Raw genomic sequence first — 14,277 nt, forward strand, 5'->3', positions numbered from 1 at the left:
TAAACGCCGTTATTATCGTTATTATTCCGGGTCTGGACGGGACCCTGGGGAAGGCCGCTCCAATCACCATCATCATCAATCGTATTTATTGAGCGCTTCCTATGTGCAGAGCGCTGTACTAAGCGCTTGGGAAGGACAAATTGGCAACACAGAGAGACAGGCTCCATCCTGACCACCCGGTTCCTAGGCCGGCCCTGGGCGAAGGCCATCGTCCGCGCCGTCACGTTGCCAACTTGGCCTTCCCAAGCGCTCAGCCCAGTGCTCTGCGCACGGTGAGCGCTCAATAAATACGACCGGATGAACGAGACGGTGAGTTCTCCTTGCTTAAGAGACGCTTCTCACCTGCAGCGACATCTCGATCAGCATGAGCAGTTTCTTGATTCCGATCCAGACCCTCTTCCCTTTGACCTGCTGGGCGATGGCGGCACGTTCCTTATCTCTGAAGTTGCCCAGGAGCTGGAAGGGGAACATTCGATTCGTTCATTCGATCGTACTGATTGAGCGCTTACTACAGAGCACCGGACGTGGGAAGTCCAGGTCGGCACAACGGGAGACGGTCCCTCCCCGACGGCGGGCTCCCAGTCTGGGAGGGGGAGACGGAGAACAAAACCAAACGTACTGACAAAATCAAATAAATAGAATAAATATGTACAAATAAAATAACAATATGTTGCCAATTTGTACTTCCCAAGCGCTTAGTACAGTGCTCTGCACATCGTAGGCGCTCAATAAATACGACTGATGATGAATAATAATGATGGCATTTGTTAAGCGCTTACTCTGCGCAAAGCACTGTTCTAAGCGCTGGGGGGGATACAGTGGGATCAAGTTATCCCACGGGGGGCTCACAGTCTTAATCTTCATCTTAAGAGAAGCAGCGTGGCTCAGTGGAAAGGGTAACGGGCTTTGGAGCCAGAGGTCCTGGGTTCAAATCCCGGCTCCGCCAACTGGCAGCTGTGTGACTTGGGGCAAGTCACTTCACTTCTCTGGGCCTCAGTTCCCTCATCGGGAAAACGGGGATGAAGACTGGGAGCCCCCCGGGGGACAACCTGATCCCTTTGTAACCTCCCCAGCGCTTAGAACAGTGCTTTGCACATAGTAAGCGCTTAATAAACGCCATTATTATTATTATTATTATCAGATTGTCCTGCATGGGGCTCCCAGTCTTAACCACCTTGTATCCCCCCAGCGCTTAGAACAGTGCTTTGCACATAGTAAGCGCTTAATAAATGCCATTATTATTATTATTATTATCAGACTGTCCCGCATGGGGCTCCCAGTCTTAAACACCTTGTATCCCCCCAGCGCTTAGAACAGTGCTTTGCACATAGTAAGCGCTTAATAAATGCCATTATTATTATTATTATTATCAGACTGTCCCACATGGGGCTCCCAGTCTTAAACACCTTGTATCCCCCCAGCGCTTAGAACAGTGCTTTGCACGTAGTAAGCGCTTAACAAACGCCATCATCTTTATTATTATTGTCTGAGCCTCAGTTCCCTCATCTGTCAAATGGGGATGAAGACTCTGAGCCCCTCGTGGGCCAACCTGATCACCTTGTATCTACCCCAGCGCTTAGAACGGTGCTTTGCACATAGTAAGCGCTTAATAAACGCCATTATTATTATTACTATTATCAGACTGTCCCGCATGGGGCTACCAGTCTTAACCACTTTGTATCCCCCAGCGCTTAGAACAGTGCTTTGCACATAGTAAGCGCTTAATAAACGCCATTATCATTATTATTATTATTATCAAACTGTCCCGCATGGGGCTACCAGTCTTAACCACTTTGTATCCCCCAGCGCTTAGAACAGTGCTTTGCACATAGTAAGCGCTTAATAAACACCATTATTATTATCAGACTGTCCCACATGGGGCTCCCAGTCTTAACCACTTTGTATCCCCCCAGCGCTTAGAACAGCGCTTTGCACGTAGTAAGCGCTTAATAAACGCCATTATTATTATTATTATTATTATTATCAGACTGTCCCGCATGGGGCTCCCAGTCTTAACCACTTTGTATCCCCCCCGCGCTTAGAACAGTGCTTTGCACGTAGTAAGCGCTTAACAAACGCCATCATCTTTATTATTATTGTCTGAGCCTCAGTTCCCTCATCTGTCAAATGGGGATGAAGACCGTGAGCCCCCCGTGGGACCACCTGATCACCTTGTATCTACCCCAGCGCTTACAGCAGTGCTTTGCCCATAGTACTCCCCACAGCACCTGTATATATGTATATATGGTTGTACATATTTATTACTCTATTTATTTATTTATTTTACTTGTACATTTCTATCCTATTTATTTTATTTTGTTGGTACGTTTGGTCCTGTTCTCTGCCTCCCCCTTTTAGACTGTGAGCTGGGACTGGCTCTATGTGTTGCCAATCTGTACTTCCCAAGCGCTTAGCCCAGTGCTCTGCACCTAGTAAGCGCTCAATAAATACGACTGATTGATTGATTGATTGATTGATAGCAAGCGCTTCACAAACGCCACGATGATGATGATGCAGCGGGGCTCAGTGGAAAGAGCCCGGGCTCTGGAGTCAGAGGTCATGGGTTCGAATCCCAGCTCTGCCACGTCCGCTGTGTGACCTTGGGCAAGTCACTTCACTTCTCCGAGCCTCAGTTCCCTCGTCTGTAAAATGGGGATTAAGACTGTGAACCCCACATGGGACAACCTGATCACTCTGTAGCCCCCCCCCCAGCGCTTAGAACAGTGCTTTGCACATAGTAAGCGCTTAACAAACGCCATGATGATGATGATGATGATGATGATTATCCTCCGTGCCGCGGTCCCCGGCCGGCCCGCCGTTCGTCCCCGGCTCCACGCGGTAGTCCGGTCTTTCCCGAGACGGGCCGGGGGGTGGGGGCCGCACTCCGGCCGACGGGAGGGACCCCCCCAAACCCCCCGGGCCCCCCGGCCGCCATACCTCCAGGGCCTCCAGCAGCTGCTCGCCGGTGGCGATGTTGGGCGTGTGGATGGTGGTGCTGAAGGCGTTGAGCATCTCCATCTCCTGCAGCACGTCCTTGCGGCTCGTGGTCCCGATGATGAGCAGCTTGCGGCCCTGGGCACGGCGGGGCGGAGGGAGAAGGGATTATTAGCTCGGGCGGGGGCGGGCCGGAAGCCAGGCGGCTTCTCTGAACAACAGAGGCGACGAGAATCGATCAATCAATCGCATTGATTGCGCGCTTACTCTGTGCGGAGCGCTGGACTAAGCGCTTGGGAAGTCGGCCACATCTAGAGACGGTCCCTACCCAACAGCGGGCTCAGTCTAGAGTCTCGTCCCCCTCTCCATCTTACCTCCTTCCCTTCCCCACAGCACCTGTAGAGATGTATATATGCTTGTACAGATTTATTTTTTATCCTGTATATATGTTTGTACAGATTTATTACTCTATTTATTTATTTATTTTACTTGGACATATCTATTCTATTTATTTTCTTTTGTTAGTACGTTTGGTTTTGTTCTCAATAAATATGATTGATTGATTGATTGATTGATTGATTTTACTTGTACATATCTATTCTATTTATTTTCTTTTGTTAGTACGTTTGGTTTTGTTCTCCGTCTCCCCCTTTTAGACTGGGAGCCCGCTGTTGGGTAGGGACCGTCTCTATATGTTGCCAATTTGGACGTCCCAAGCGCTTAGTACAGTGCTCTGCACATAGTAAGCGCTCAATAAATGATTGATTGATTGATTTTACTTGTACATATCTATTCTATTTATTTTCTTTTGTTAGTACGTTTGGTTTTGTTCTCCGTCTCCCCCTTTTCGACTGGGAGCCCGCTGTTGGGTAGGGACCGTCTCTAGATGTTGCCAATTTGGACTTCCCAAGCGCTTAGTACAGTGCTCTGCACATAGTAAGCGCTCAATAAATATGATTGATTGATTGATTGATTTTACTTGTACATATCTATTCTATTCATTTTATTTTCTTGGTATGTTTGGTTTTGTTCTCTGTCTCCCCCTTTTCGACTGTGAGCCCACTGTTGGGTAGGGACCATCTCTATATGTTGCCAATTTGTACTTCCCAAGCGCTTAGTACAGTGCTCTGCACATAGTAAGCGCTCAATAAATATGATTGATTGATTGATTGATTTTACTTGTAGATATCTATTCTATTCATTTTATTTTCTTGGTATGTTTGGTTTTGTTCTCTGTCTCCCCCTTTTCGACTGTGAGCCCACTGTTGGGTAGGGACCATCTCTATATGTTGCCAATTTTTACTTCCCAAGCGCTTAGTACAGTGCTCTGCACATAGTAAGCGCTCAATAAATATGATTGATTGATTGATTTTACTTGTACATATCTATTCTATTCATTTTATTTTCTTGGTATGTTTGGTTTTGTTCTCCGTCTCCCCCTTTTAGACTGTGAGCCCGCTGTTGGGTAGGGACCGTCTCTATATGTTGCCAATTTGTACTTCCCAAGCGCTTAGTACAGTGCTCTGCACATAGTAAGCGCTCAATAAATATGATTGATTGATTGATTTTACTTGTACATATCTATTCTATTCATTTTATTTTCTTGGTATGTTTGTTTTTGTTCTCTGTCTCCCCCTTTTCGACTGTGAGCCCACTGTTGGGTAGGGACTGTCTCTATATGTTGCCAATTTGTACTTCCCAAGCACTTAGTACAGTGCTCTGCACATAGTAAGCGCTCAATAAATATGATGATTGATTGATTGGTTTTACTTGTACATATCTCTTCTATTCATTTTATTTTCTTGGTATGTTTGGTTTTGCTCTCCGTCTCCCCCTTTTAGACTGTGAGCCCACTGTTGGGTAGGGACTGTGTCTAGATGTTGCCAATTTGTACTTCCCAAGCGCTTAGTACAGTGCTCTGCACATAGTAAGCGCTCAATAAATATGATGATTGATTGATTGATTTTACTTGTACATATCTCTTCTATTCATTTTATTTTCTTGGTATGTTTGGTTTTGCTCTCCGTCTTCCCCTTTTAGACTGTGAGCCCACTGTTGGGTAGGGACTGTCTCTAGATGTTGCCAATTTGTACTTCCCAAGCACTTAGTACAGTGCTCTGCACATAGTAAGCGCTCAATAAATATGATGATTGATTGATTGATTTTACTTGTACATATCTCTTCTATTCATTTTATTTTCTTGGTATGTTTGGTTTTGCTCTCCGTCTCCCCCTTTTAGACTGTGAGCCCACTGTTGGGTAGGGACTGTCTCTAGATGTTGCCAATTTGTACTTCCCAAGCACTTAGTACAGTGCTCTGCACATAGTAAGCGCTCAATAAATATGATTGATTGATTGATTTTACTTGTACATATCTATTCTATTTATTTTATTTTCTTGGTATGTTTGGTTTTGTTCTCCGTCTCCCCCTTCTAGCCTGTGAGCCCGCTGTGGGGTTGGGACCGGCTCTAGAAGTTGCCAACTTGGACTTCCCAAGCGCTTAGTCCAGTGCTCTGCGCACAGGAAGCGCTCAATAAATACCCCTCCGCCGGCTCTGAGCACGCCGCCGCGGGAGTGAGGTGAGGACTCTCTCGATCTGGGCCCGGCGGGAGAACCGGTGCCGAGGCTGCCCACCCGTTCGGCCGACGGAAGGTGAGGCATGGGACGGGATTAGTCCAGTGCTCCGCACGCAGTAAGCGCTCAATAAATACGACTGATTGACTGATCGACTGACAGGATGGGACGGGTCAGGAGAGGCCGGGGCTCCGGGGCAGTTGTTTTACCTGAGGGGGGGCCTTTTTCAGCAGCACGAGCAAGGCCTGCAGCACCAGGTTGGAGAAGCGCGGCCCGATGGGGACGTAATCTGGAAGACAGAAGGGGTGGCGTGGGGAAGGGCGGATAGACGGAGCTTAGTCCGGTGCTCTGCACACAGTAGGCGCTCAATAAGTACGACCGAATGAATGAATGACTGACTAGCCTGGTCCCTGCGGGGCTTCGCATCAGCTCCAGAGAGGCAGTGGGAAGGGCTCCGATGGGTTTTCGGGCTGCCCGCGTCTTAACGATAACATTTATTAAGCGCTTACTATGTGCAAAGCACTGTTCTAAGTGCTGGGGAGCTGACAAGGTGATGAGGTTGTCCCACGGGGGCTCCGGGTCTTCATCCCCATTTTCCAGATGAGGGAACTGAGGCCCAGAGAAGTGCCTTGCCCGAAGTCACCCAGCTGACAAGCGGCGGGGCTGGGATCTGAACCCAAGACCTCTGACTCCAAAGCCCGGGCTCTTGGCTTCTAGACTGTGAGCCCACTGTCTTCTATTCATTCATTCATTCATTCATTCATTCAATCGTATTGATTGAGCGCTTACTCTGTGCAAAGCGCTGTTCTAAGCGCTGGAGAGGTTACAAAGTGATCAGGTTGTCCCACGGGGGGGCTCCCCGTCTTCATCCCCATTTTCCAGATGAGGGAACTGAGGCCCAGAGAAGTGCCTTGCCCGAAGTCACCCAGCTGACAAGCGGCGGGGCCGGGATCTGAACCCAAGACCTCTGACTCCAAAGCCCGGGCTCTTGCCTTCTAGACTGTGAGCCCACTGTCTTCTATTCATTCATTCATTCATTCAATCGTATTGATTGAGCGCTTACTGTGTGCAGAGCACTGGACTAAGCGCTCGGGAAGTCCAAGTTGGCAACATCTAGAGACGGTCCCTACCCAACAGCGGGCTCCCAGTCTAGAAGGGGGAGACGGACAACAAAACCAAACATATTAACAAAATAAAATAAATAGGATAAATCTGTACGAATAAAATAGAGTAATAAATCTGTACAAACCTATACACAGTCAATCAATGGTATCTACTGAGCGCTCGCTGAGGGCAAAGCACTGTACTAAGCGGGACGAGTACGATATAACAGATCTGGTAGACATGTTCCCTGCTCCCAAGGAGCTTAAGATACTAGACCGTGAGCCCACTGTTGGGTAGGGACCGTCTCTATGTGTGGCCAGCTTGGACTTCCCAAGCGCTTAGTCCAGTGCTCTGCACACAGTAGGCGCTCAATAAATACGATTGAATGAATGAATGAATGAATGAAGCGCTTACTATGTGCAAAGCACCATTTGAAGCGCTGGGGAGGATACAAGGTGATCAGGTTTAGACTGTGAGCCCACTGTTGGGTAGGGACCGTCTCTCTATGTTGGCAACTTGGACTTCCCAAGCGCTTAGTCCAGTGCTCTGCACACAGTAAGCGCTCAATAAATACGATTGATTGACGGATTGATCAGGTTGTCCCACGGGGGGGGGGGTCCCAGCTTTAATCCCCACTTCCCAGATGAGGGAACGGAGGCCCAGGGAAGAGAAGTGACTTGCCCAAAGTCCCCCAGCAGACGGTTGGCGGAGCCGGGATTCGAACCCATGACCTCGGACTCCAAAGCCCGGGCTCTTTCCGCTGAGCCCCGCCGCTTCTCACATCACAAGAGTGGGAGCGTTTGGGGAATAAAACTAAAACATCATGGCACGTCCGTGGGCGGGCGTGTGTTTGTGTGCGTGTTTCACTATCAAGACCTCCCCCTCGCCTTACCTCCTTCCCCTCCCCACAGCACCTGTATATATGTATATATATTTGTACGGATTTATTACTCTATTTATTGATTTATTTTACTTGTACCTATCTATTCTATTTATTTTATTTGGTTAATATGTTTCGTTTCGTTCTCTGCCTCCCCCTTCTAGACTGCGAGCCCGCTGCTGGGTAGGGGCTGTCTCCAGATGCTGCCAACTTGGACTTCCCAAGCGCTTAGTACAGTGCGCTGCACACAGTAAGCACTCAATAAATACGATTGATTGATTGATTGATTGATTGGGAGAGGCGATCTCAGCACATCACAGTTGGCCCTGCCCTCACCCAGGTGGGGTGGGGAAGCCACTGGGTTTGGGGGGGCTCCTGGCCCCTAGAGCAGTGGCCACTGTCATTCATTCAATCGTATTTATTAATAATGATGGCATTTATTAAGCGCTTACTACGTGCAAAGCCCTGTTCTAAGCGCAGGGGAGGTTACAAGGCGATCAGGTTGTCCCTCGGGGGGGCTCACAGTCTTAATCCCCATTTTCCAGAGGAGGGAACTGAGGCCCAGAGAAGTGAAGCGACTCGCCCAAAGTCACACAGCTGACAACTGGCAGAGCCGGGATTTGAACCCATGACAGCCCGGGCTCTTTTCCACTGAGCCACGCTGCTTCAAGCGTATTTACTGAGCGCTTACTGTGTGCAGAGCACTGGACTAAGCGCTTGGGAAGCCCAAGCTGGCAACATATAGAGACGGTCGCTACCCAACAGTGGGCTCACAGTCTAGAAGGGGGAGACAGTTACCTCTCTGTGCCTCAGTTACCTCATCTGAAAAATGGGGATTAAGACTGTGGGACACGGACGGTGTCCAAGCTGATGAGCTTGCATCTACCGTAGCACTCAGTACAGTGCCTGGCACAAAAATAAGTGCTTAACAAGTACCATATAAAAAAGGGAACAGCTAGAGATTGTGAAGACGAATCATCAATTGATCAGTGGTATTTATCAGACACCTACTGTGTGCAGGCTACTGAACGAACCACTTGGGCTCTGCACACAGTAAGCGCTCAGTAAATACGACCGAACGCATGAATGAATGAATAAGCCCTTAACAAATACCACAAAAAACAAACTGAGTCAAAATCAAAGCACCTGCCCTCCTCTATTTGGAAGGATACGCGTGGCCCTGGGCTGATCACGACAATCAGCAGGCCAGTAAATCAGTCAATCGTACTTACTGAGCGCTTACTGTGTGCAGAGCACTGTACTAAGCGCTTGGGAAGTACAAGTTGGCAACATATGGAGACGGTCCCTACCCAACAGTGGGCTCACGGTCTAGAAGGAGGAGACAACTGTCGCTTGTCCTGCTAAGGGGTTCCCGAGCTTCCATTTCAGTTGCCCCGTTTTCACGCCTGGTAAAGAAAAAATCCTTAATATTTAATCATCTGCCTCAGTGCAAATGTGACCGGGCTTTTATGTTACATTTCCTGAGCATCTAAGGAGGGGAAAATGAGGCGGGTGTGAATATTCTCAGTGCAAATGTGACCGGGCTTTTAGGTTACATTTCCTGAGCATCTAAGGAGGAGGAAATGAGGCAGGTGTGAATATTCTCAGTGCAAATGTGATCGGGCTTTTATGTTACATTTCCTGAGCATCTAAGGAGGAGAAAATGAGGCAGGTGTGAATATTCTCAGTGCAAATGTGACCGGGCTTTTAGGTTACATTTCCTGAGCATCTAAGGAGTAGGAAATGAGGCAGGTGTGAATATTCTCAGTGCAAATGTGATCGGGCTTTTATGTTACATTTCCTGAGCATCTAAGGAGGAGAAAATGAGGCAGGTGTGAATATTCTCAGTGCAAATGTGACCCGGCTTTTATGCTACATTTCCTGAGCATCTAAGGAGGAGAAAATGAGGCAGGTGTGACTATTCTCAGTGCAAATGTGACTGGGGTTTTAGGTTACATTTCCTGAGCATCTAAGGAGGAGAAAATGAGGCAGGGGTGAATATTCTCAGTGCAAATGTGACCGGGCTTTTAGGTTACATTTCCTGAGCATCTAAGGAGGAGAAAATGAGGCAGGGGTGAATATTCTCAGTGCAAATGTGACCGGGCTTTTATGTTACATTTCCTGAGCGCATCTAAGGAGGAGAAAATGAGGCAGGGGTGAATATTCTCAGTGCAAATGTGACCGGGCTTTTAGGTTACATTTCCTGAGCATCTAAGGAGGGGAAAATGAGGCGGGTGTGAATATTCTCAGTGCAAATGTGACCGGGCTTTTATGTTACATTTCCTGAGCATCTAAGGAGGAGAAAATGAGGCAGGTGTGAATATTCTCAGTGCAAATGTGACTGGGCTTTTATGTTACATTTCCTGGGCATCTAAGGAGGAGAAAATGAGGCAGGGGTGAATATTCTCAGTGCAAATGTGATCGGGCTTTTAGGTTACATTTCCTGAGCATCTAAGGAGGGGAAAATGAGGCGGGTGTGAATATTCTCAGTGCAAATGTGACCGGGCTTTTATGTTACATTTCCTGAGCATCTAAGGAGGAGAAAATGAGGCAGGTGTGAATATTCTCAGTGCAAATGTGACTGGGCTTTTATGTTACATTTCCTGGGCATCTAAGGAGGAGAAAATGAGGCAGGGGTGAATATTCTCAGTGCAAATGTGATCGGGCTTTTAGGTTACATTTCCTGAGCATCTAAGGAGGAGAAAATGAGGCAGGGGTGAATATTCTCAGTGTAAATGTGACCGGGCTTTTATGTTACATTTCCTGAGCGCATCTAAGGAGGAGAAAATGAGGCAGGTGTGAATATTCTCAGTGCAAATGTGACTGGGCTTTTATGTTACATTTCCTGGGCATCTAAGGAGGAGAAAATGAGGCGGGGTGAATATTCTCAGTACAAATGTGACCGGGCTTTTAGGTTACATTTCCTGAGCATCTAAGGAGGGGAAAATGAGGCAGGTGTGAATATTCTCAGTGCAAATGTGACCGGGCTTTTATGTTACATTTCCTGGGCATCTAAGGAGGAGAAAATGAGGCAGGTGTGAATATTCTCAGTGCGAATGTGACCCGTGCTTTTATGTTACATTTCCTGAGCATCTAAGGAGAGAAAACGAGGCAAAGGCAGGTGTGAATATTCTCAGTGCAAATGTGACCGGGCTTTTAGGTTACACTTTCTGAGCATCTAAGGAGGGGAAAATGAGGCAGGTGTGAATATTCTCAGTGCAAATGTGACTGGGATTTTATGTTACATTTCCTGAGCATCTAAGGAGGGGAAAATGAGGCAGGGGTGAATATTCTCTGTGCAAATGTGACCGGGTGTTTATGTTACATTTCCTGAGCATCTAAGGAGGAGAAAATGAGGCAGGTGTGAATATTCTCAGTGCAAATGTGACTGGGGTTTTATGTTACATTTCCTGAGCATCTAAGGAGGAGAAAATGAGGCAGGTGTGAATATTCTCTGTGCAAATGTGACCGGGCTTTTAGGTTATATTTCCTGAGCATCTAAGGAGGAGAAAATGAGGCAGGTGTGAATATTCTCTGTGCAAATGTGACCGGGCTTTTAGGTTACATTTCCTGAGCATCTAAGGAGGGGAAAATGAGGCAGGGGTGAATATTCTCAGTGCAAATGTGATCGGGCTTTTATGTTACATTTTCTGAGCGCATCTAAGGAGGAGGAAATGAGGCAGGTGCGAATATTCTCAGTGCAAATGTGACCGGGCTTTTAGGTTACATTTCCTGAGCATCTAAGGAGGAGAAAATGAGGCAGGGGTGAATATTCTCAGTGCAAATGTGACCGGGCTTTTAGGTTACATTTCCTGAGCATCTAAGGAGGAGAAAATGAGGCAGCTGTGAATATTCTCAGTGCAAATGTGACCGGGGTTTTATGTTACATTTCCTGGGCATCTAAGGAGGAGAAAATGAGGCAGGGGTGAATATTCTCAGTACAAATGTGACCGGGCTTTTAGGTTACATTTCCTGAGCATCTAAGGAGGAGAAAATGAGGCAGGTGTGAATATTCTCAGTGCAAATGTGACTGGGGTTTTAGGTTACATTTCCTGAGCATCTAAGGAGGAGAAAATGAGGCAGGGGTGAATATTCTCAGTGCAAATGTGACCGGGCTTTTAGGTTACATTTCCTGAGCATCTAAGGAGGGGAAAATGAGGCGGGTGTGAATATTCTCAGTGCAAATGTGACCGGGCTTTTATGTTACATTTCCTGAGCATCTAAGGAGGAGAAAATGAGGCAGGGGTGAATATTCTCAGTGCAAATGTGACCGGGCTTTTAGGTTACATTTCCTGACCATCTAAGGAGGAGAAAATGAGGCAGCTGTGAATACTCTCAGTGGAAATGTGACCGGGGTTTTATGTTACATTTCCCGGGCATCTAAGGAGGAGAAAATGAGGCGGGTGTGAATATTCTCAGTGCAAATGTGACGGGTTTTATGTTACATTTCCTGAGCATCTAAGGAGGGGAAAATGAGGCAGGGGTGAATATTCTCTGTGCAAATGTGACCGGGCTTTTAGGTTACATTTCCTGAGCATCTAAGGAGGAGAAAATGAGGCAGGTGTGAATATTCTCTGTGCAAATGTGACCGGGCTTTTAGGTTACATTTCCTGAGCATCTAAGGAGGAGAATTTGAGGCAGGTGTGAATATTCTCAGTGCAAATGTGACCGGGCTTTTAGGTTACATTTCCTGAGCATCTAAGGAGGGGAAAATGAGGCGGGTGTGAATATTCTCAGTGCAAATGTGACCGGGCTTTTAGGTTACATTTCCTGAGCATCTAAGGAGGAGAAAATGAGGCAGGGGTGAATATTCTCAGTGCAAATGTGACCGGGCTTTTAGGTTACATTTCCTGAGCATCTAAGGAGGGGAAAATGAGGCAGGGGTGAATATTCTCAGTGCAAATGTGATCGGGCTTTTATGTTACATTTTCTGAGCGCATCTAAGGAGGAGGAAATGAGGCAGGTGCGAATATTCTCAGTGCAAATGTGACCGGGCTTTTAGGTTACATTTCCTGAGCATCTAAGGAGGAGAAAATGAGGCAGGGGTGAATATTCTCAGTGCAAATGTGACCGGGCTTTTAGGTTACATTTCCTGAGCATCTAAGGAGGAGAAAATGAGGCAGCTGTGAATATTCTCAGTGCAAATGTGACCGGGGTTTTATGTTACATTTCCTGAGCATCTAAGGAGGGGAAAATGAGGCGGGTGTGAATATTCTCAGTGCAAATGTGACCGGGCTTTTATGTTACATTTCCTGAGCATCTAAGGAGGAGAAAATGAGGCAGGGGTGAATATTCTCAGTGCAAATGTGACCGGGCTTTTAGGTTACATTTCCTGACCATCTAAGGAGGAGAAAATGAGGCAGCTGTGAATACTCTCAGTGGAAATGTGACCGGGGTTTTATGTTACATTTCCCGGGCATCTAAGGAGGAGAAAATGAGGCGGGTGTGAATATTCTCAGTGCAAATGTGACGGGTTTTATGTTACATTTCCTGAGCATCTAAGGAGGGGAAAATGAGGCAGGGGTGAATATTCTCTGTGCAAATGTGACCGGGCTTTTAGGTTACATTTCCTGAGCATCTAAGGAGGAGAAAATGAGGCAGGTGTGAATATTCTCTGTGCAAATGTGACCGGGCTTTTAGGTTACATTTCCTGAGCATCTAAGGAGGAGAATTTGAGGCAGGTGTGAATATTCTCAGTGCAAATGTGACCGGGCTTTTAGGTTACATTTCCTGAGCATCTAAGGAGGGGAAAATGAGGCGGGTGTGAATATTCTCAGTGCAAATGTGACCGGGCTTTTAGGTTACATTTCCTGAGCATCTAAGGAGGAGAAAATGAGGCAGGGGTGAATATTCTCAGTGCAAATGTGACCGGGCTTTTAGGTTACATTTCCTGACCATCTAAGGAGGAGAAAATAAGGCAGCTGTGAATACTCTCAGTGGAAATGTGACTGGGGTTTTATGTTACATTTCCCGGGCATCTAAGGAGGAGAAAATGAGGCGGGTGTGAATAGTCTCAGTGCAAATGTGACGGGTTTTATGTTACATTTCCTGAGCATCTAAGGAGGGGAAAATGAGGCAGGGGTGAATATTCTCTGTGCAAATGTGACCGGGTGTTTATGTTACATTTCCTGAGCATCTAAGGAGGAGAAAATGAGGCAGGTGTGAATATTCTCAGTGCAAATGTGACTGGGGTTTTATGTTACATTTCCTGAGCATCTAAGGAGGAGAAAATGAGGCAGGTGTGAATATTCCTCCCTCCCTCCCGTCACCCCTCTTCCTTTACCCCTCTCCTCCAGGTCTTTCCAGATTCTGCCCTCATTTCTCCTCCTCCTCCCTTCTGCATCACCCTTACACTGGGATTTCTACCCTTCATTTACCCCTCCACACTTTCGTACATTTCCGTCATTTATTTATATGCCATATATAGGCCTCCCCTTTCTTCAGGGGCCAGCTCCTTGGGGAGGCCTAAGATCAAGCGAAAGGGAATTTGTAAAAAGGAGGAGGAGGAGGAGGAAACGGGCAAAATGTCAGAAACCGGACTATCAAGTTGGGGAAGCAAGCCCATCGAACCCTTCCGACCGACCTGGGGTCCCTCTCAAACATCCACTATTTCAAGTCGGGAAGGGCTGGGGGCCGAAGCTACGCCTCACCTAGAAGTCTCTCGATGTCGTCCACCACCACACAGCTCAGCTGAGATTTGTACGCGTCGTCGAAGATCTGAAAGGGAACGAGACGGTGAGGTGATCTGGCAAAGGATGGGGCTGGCTCTCCACCCGTGCCGGGAAC

The 14,277-nt window shown here is 47.2% G+C and overlaps 1 protein-coding gene across 2 annotated transcripts in view; it reads right to left on the bottom strand.

The window, feature by feature from the left end:
- Positions 1-14,277, bottom strand: part of NSF (N-ethylmaleimide sensitive factor, vesicle fusing ATPase) — a 93,878-nt gene that overhangs the window by 7,169 nt on the left and 72,432 nt on the right. For both annotated transcript variants that reach the window (XM_038763496.1, XM_038763495.1), the window contains exons 16-19: positions 14,142-14,208; positions 5,717-5,796; positions 2,938-3,072; positions 343-456 (exon numbers count right to left, since the gene is read on the bottom strand). In XM_038763496.1, coding sequence (XP_038619424.1) covers positions 343-456; positions 2,938-3,072; positions 5,717-5,796; positions 14,142-14,208 — 396 coding nt within the window. The remainder of the gene's footprint in view (positions 1-342; positions 457-2,937; positions 3,073-5,716; positions 5,797-14,141; positions 14,209-14,277) is intronic.

The sequence above is a fragment of the Tachyglossus aculeatus genome, chromosome 21, assembly GCF_015852505.1.
Source record: "Tachyglossus aculeatus isolate mTacAcu1 chromosome 21, mTacAcu1.pri, whole genome shotgun sequence".
In the NCBI taxonomy this organism is placed as follows: domain Eukaryota; kingdom Metazoa; phylum Chordata; class Mammalia; order Monotremata; family Tachyglossidae; genus Tachyglossus; species Tachyglossus aculeatus.